The sequence below is a fragment of the Ranitomeya imitator genome, chromosome 10 (genome assembly GCF_032444005.1).
Source record: "Ranitomeya imitator isolate aRanImi1 chromosome 10, aRanImi1.pri, whole genome shotgun sequence".
Lineage (NCBI taxonomy): Eukaryota > Metazoa > Chordata > Amphibia > Anura > Dendrobatidae > Ranitomeya > Ranitomeya imitator.
In genome coordinates, this window is record NC_091291.1 from 54,822,562 (window position 1) to 54,828,561 (window position 6,000).

The 6,000-nt window shown below is 52.0% G+C and overlaps 1 protein-coding gene across 1 annotated transcript in view; it reads right to left on the reverse strand.

Moving 5' to 3' along the window:
- DBP (D-box binding PAR bZIP transcription factor) overlaps positions 1 to 5,604 on the reverse strand; it is a 41,422-nt gene extending 35,818 nt beyond the window's left edge. Inside the window, exon 1 of the mRNA XM_069741607.1 lies at positions 4,721 to 5,604. Coding sequence (XP_069597708.1) covers positions 4,721 to 4,877 — 157 coding nt within the window. The 5' untranslated portion in view covers positions 4,878 to 5,604. The remainder of the gene's footprint in view (positions 1 to 4,720) is intronic.
- Between the last annotated feature and the right edge of the window lie 396 nt (positions 5,605 to 6,000).

The window sequence follows — 6,000 nt, forward strand, 5'->3', positions numbered from 1 at the left end:
GGACACGGCACTTCCCATCTCACCTGGAATGCTCTCTACCTGCGCCCTGCCCTGTGTGGCTCATGGGCCAAGCTCCAAGTCATTGTGCAATGCACCTCTCCTGTGTGCTCCTCACATCCATCACAAGAAGATTCCTAACCCCATCATAGCACGAGTGAATCTGCATATCAGAAATTACTTCTCACCAGACCCCTGACCCAAGCTATGGTGATGTCTGCAGACCCCTGGCCCGAGCTATGGCGATGTCTGCAGACCGCTGGCCCGAGCTATGGCGATGTCTGCAGACCGCTGGCCCGAGCTATGGCGATGTCTGCAGACCGCTGGCCCGAGCTATGGCGATGTCTGCAGACCGCTGGCCCGAGCTATGGTAATGTCTGCAGACCGCTGGCCCAAGCTATGATGATGTCTGCAGACCCCTGGCCCAAGCTATGGTGATGTCTGCAGACCGCTGGCCCAAGCTATGGTGATGTCTGCAGACCGCTGGCCCAAGCTATGGTGATGTCTGCAGACCGCTGGCCCAAGCTATGGTGATGTCTGCAGACCGCTGGCCCAAGCTATGGTGATGTCTGCAGACCGCTGGCCCAAGCTATGGTGATGTCTGCAGACCGCTGGCCCAAGCTATGGTGATGTCTGCAGACCGCTGGCCCAAGCTATGGTGATGTCTGCAGACCGCTGGCCCAAGCTATGGTGATGTCTGCAGACCCCTGGCCCAAGCTATGGTGATGTCTGCAGACCCCTGGCCCAAGCTATGGTGATGTCTGCAGACCCCTGGCCCAAGCTATGGTGATGTCTGCAGACCCCTGGCCCAAGCTATGGGGATGTCTGCAGACCGCTGGCCCAAGCTATGGCGATGTCTGCAGACCGCTGGCCCAAGCTATGGTGGTCTGCAGACCCCTGGCCCAAGCTATGGTGATGTCTGCAGACCCCTGGCCCAAGCTATGGTGATGTCTGCAGACCCCTGGCCCAAGCTATGGGGATGTCTGCAGACCGCTGGCCCAAGCTATGGCGATGTCTGCAGACCGCTGGCCCAAGCTATGGTGTCTGCAGACCGCTGGCCCAAGCTATGGTGATGTCTGATTTTACTGCTCAATGGCTAAATTCTCGGTTAACAATTTCTAACATTTGATCGGATTCAGTAGTGTCACACCCAGTGCTCATTTGGGAGTTTTTTGGTCCGAGTTTCATCATTGTTTTGGATCCGATTTTTTTTACTTTGATCATTGTGTCAGTTTTTACCATCCGGTTTGCTCGTAAAAAATTAAGAAAAATGTGGCGGTATCTCAGGCTTTTCTGATCAACCCTTAAATCTGCATTGGCAAGTTTGATCCATGACTTTGGAAATGTCTCTGTGACATAGTGCGGACCTCTCGGCCCATACATGGACATGTGAACACCCCGATAGACATGGTATGAGTGCCATCTGCGAAAAACATGGATCAAACTGGTAAATGAGAAACTGATGTGAGAACGAGCAAATCCCAAAATGATTTGGATAATGTGAAGTACTCTGTCTGCTGGTTGTTTCTGAATGCAGCATCCATCCAGTGGTGGTGGAAATGTAGGCCAGGCTGGTACATTCTGCCTGCAGTGCAGATTTATACTCATTATTTTTAGGGTATGTGCACATGTTGAGTAAAATTTCAGCATGTCTTGGCAGGAAAAACGCAGCTGCTCCCCCTTCATTCTCCCTCTGCATCTGACTTCTCACTATTTCGCATTGCTTTACCGTACCGAGCGGTGAAGATTTTCAGAGTGCTCACTGCTGGGACCGGAGAAGCAGTGGATCAAGGAGAAGCAGTATTTTTTTTATTTTTTATGTGAGACCCATTATACTGAATAGCGAACTATGTAGGGGGCCATTATACTGAATGGTGGATTATCTGGGGGCCATTATACTGAATGGCGGACTATATGGGGGCCATTATACTGAATGGAGGACTATGTGGGGGCCACTATCCTTACTAGAGTACCTGGGGGCCATTATACTGCATGGAGGACTATGTGGGGGATATTATACTGTATGGTGGCCATTATTCTGTATGGAAGATTATGTGAGGCCCATTATACTGTATGAGGGGTTGTGTGGGGATCACAGTTGGCCATCATAAGGAGGGGGTACAGTGGGATCGTGTGGAGGGTACTGTGTAAGAATTCACTGTGGGGATATCATTATGTTTGGTGGGCACTTTTGTTAGCATCATACTTTATGGGGGCAATCTATGGGCTTCAATAGGAGGAAAATTACTCTGAAATGGAATCAAAGTTGTGAGATTGCCAAATATTAAGTTTTTTGGGGGAGTGGGGGACCAATTAGAACATTTTCTATGGGACCATATGACATATGTACGCCCGTCAGTGCTCTGGTCATGTGATATGACTCAACATATATTACTTAGAATGCACTTTGCTTGTGGAACAACCCCTTTAAGTTTGTTTTCATATGAAACAGTTCATCGTTACATTTGATAAGGAAAAACTTCCTCAATTGTAAACATTTTTTTTTTTATGAATATCAAAGATGGCCCATGATGTTATCAAAGTTTTGAATTTTGGCCTTCTGTGTATTAGAGTTTGACTTCTCTGCTCTAGAATGAAGCCTAATGGTGTTGCTGTATGCAGCGCCGCCCGTACACCGGTCCACTGAGCGCCTATGGCTCCTGAGTATGGAGCAACAAGGAGCTCTGGGTGCCGTCATACGGCTCCATGCACACAGCACAGCTACATACATGTGTCACACATACAGTGGAGCTGTGTGCATGGAGCCGCAACATACAAGCTATGACATCAGACCCCGCTTTTATAAGCCGTCTAGTACTCCTCTCCCCCAGCCAACTGCCCTTTCCTCACCTTCTCTGGGTCCAGCGCGGAGTTTCACAGTATTGGTTATTGCTTTCAGTGCCGACGTCACATTGACAGCGCTGCAGCCAATAACTCAGCCCAGCGGCTTATGCCATCAGCCCGGGCAATACTGCGTGGCTTAGTTGTTGGCTGCAGCGCTACCAATGTGACGTCAGTGCCCCGTCATTAACAGACAGAGGGTGCGGCGGTGGAGGCTCAGCGATGGACCAGAGGAGGGTGATGGGCACAGAGCGCTCATCGCTCCCATTATGATACAGCAACATTCAATGTACTGGGGTGAAGCAGCACCGACCAATCCAATAGTCCGGGATCAATTCCGGTACTCCATGACAGCTGCATGTGTCGCCCTGGGCTCCTCTACCTCTTACTAGGCATGGCAACATTATGAGGTCGCGGCCAGATTCGTAGAGACTAGGTGTCATGAGGTCATGGGCCAGGTACATAAGCTCCGGGCGCAGAAGTGAAGAGCGGCTGCCGCGGGGGACAGGACAACACACGACGTCACCAGCTCCGCTGCCCGATGTGCTCAGAGTGGAGGCATCTCCTGATCTATCTTGTTCATCAACAGTGTTGGCTTATGGAGCTTTCCTTTTCCTCCATTTCGATTTTTTTATCAGGAACTCCGAATCTGCTTGTACAGGTGGCAATGTACGGTGACAGCGCAGACGTATGGCAGAATCGGCCTTCACACGACTAGACTGTATTAACGGCTGCCAGATTTAGCAGATACGATTATAACAAATGATAAATATTCGGAATATTGGACCGTTAGCATTTTAAGTGGTTTATCGTTACAATTTCTACAAAACCCATCATATTTACCAGCTCCAAAGTATCCAAGAAATCTTACACTGGAGCAATCACCATGAGATACACAGAGAATGGAGACCACCGATACGTGGTGGGAGAGACCAGCAAACTGTCTATGATTGGCCAGGTTCTGATGGTCTGTAGGCCCAATGGTGGACGCATCATCGGAGCCACCTGCGGGCCATTATCACCTATACTCTGGTCTTACACAGGAGCCCCTGATGTCTGTGCCCACCAGTCTAAGGGGATGACGGCAACCAACCCGACCAGTGAGAACTGTGCTCGGTACAATCACTCCACTGGAACAGATCTGGAGGAGAAATGAATGTGCGGCCCCCTCTAATGTCAGCCATAGCCATGGGGATGAGGAGTCACACACTGAGAGAATGGCTGCTGGAACACTCCGGAAAGAGGCAGGAACGCGAGGATGGAAAACAAAGCAATGGTGCAAATCATCAACATAAACAAGAAGGGTCCACACAAACACACGAGTCACTGCCGGAGACGGGGAGAGATAACGTATAGGTAACAGCGGGATACAGATAGACAGACACACAGAAAGATGATACATAGATAGATATGAGATAGATAGATAATAGATACATAGATAGATATGAGATAGATAATAGATAGATACATAGATAGATATGTGATAGATAGATAGATAGATAGATAGATGTGGGATAGATAGATGATCGTATATCCAGACTGCAGACACACAGAGGTGGGCGCGGGTCCCAGGCACTTACAGTTGATAGATAGATAATGTGATAGATATATATAGATAGATAGATGGTAGATAAATATAAATAGATGATAGATAGATGATCGTATCTCCAGACTGTGCAGACACACAGAGGTGGGCGCGGGTCCCCGGGCACTTACAGATGATAGATAATGTGATAGATAGATGATAGATAGATATAAATAGATGATAGATAGATATAAATAAATAGATAATGTGATAGATAGATATATAGATGATAGGTAATAGATCGTATCTCCAGACTGTGCAGACACACAGAGGTGGGCGCGGGTCCCGGGCACTTACAGTGTGGCAGCTCCTTGGCCCGGCGCTCCTGCCCCTTGATGGGCCCTTGCAGCAGGCTCTTCAGGCTCACCATCCCCGGCCCGGGGGGCCCTATGGGGGCTGTGGGGTGCAGCTGCCCCTTCTCGGTGCCCGCCAGCTGGGCTGTTGGCCGCGCCATCTTCTCCTGACGGTCGGATCCGCTGCTGCTGGAGATTGTTCGCGCCCACACGATGTTGCAGGAGATCACTGCGTGTCCGGGGGTCTCCGGGGGTCGCTCAGCAGGCGGGCAGCAGGCACAGGACGCGCTGGGGTGCCCCCATTTCCTGATGAATGGGGCAGTGTTGGGGTCTCGCGGTGACAGCACAGGGGGCTGTGGCAGCAGCTACATCCATGCACGGCCCGCTCTCTCCGTGTGTGCCCGCTCTCTCCGTCCCCGGTCCGCCCGCGCTCCGCTGCTGTCACCGCCGTCTGCGCCGCTGTGTTTGTGTTTTCCAAGTTTCTCTGGGACAGTCATGTGGCAGTGACATGGGGAGAGGCAGGTGGACCCTGACCTATTTTTGTCCAATCACAGTCGGGGCAGGAGGGGCTTGACCCAGTTATAGCCAATGAGCCGCGCGGGTGGGCGTGGCGCCGAGGGTTAGGTACACATGGCCGGGCATGTGTCACCTGGCCGTGCACTCTGAGCCGCTGATGATGTGTGCGGCGGCGGCGGCGGCGGCGGCGGCGGCTCCGGGCACATGCAGCCTGTCAGTGGCCGGCGGCCAGCACTGCTCCTGCACTGCAGCGTCTCCTCCAGCTCTCTGTGCTGACTGACAGCTGCTCACGTGGCACGGTGCTGTCACTGAGCCATATGTGACAGCTGCAGTGATGGCAGCGCTCCGGGGAGGCGCTCTCCAGCAATGGCCGCCCGTCCGCTCTCCTCAGCCCTGCTCCTCCGTGAGGAGATTCATTACAGGCTGTCACTCACACTGAGCGACGGCTCCATATCAGCCCTGTCTCTGGGAAATGAATATTCATGTGGTGACGTCACTGACACGCCCCTGGTACCGCCCTGCTGTGCGACGACACGAGACCTCAGGGAGACGACGCACATGCGCAGTACGGTTCCCTGGGCTGCTGCAGCTCTTCTGTTTCTTTCCTGAGTGTGTGCACGGAGCCCGAGGCGGCGCTGCGGCGGTGTGATCGGTCCAATGCAGCGTGTGTGCTTCTCAGCATGGACCAATCACCATGGAGCCCTGCCACATACCATGGCTCCGTGTACAGGTGCTTCTCCCAAAATTAGAATGGCACCAAAAAGTGAA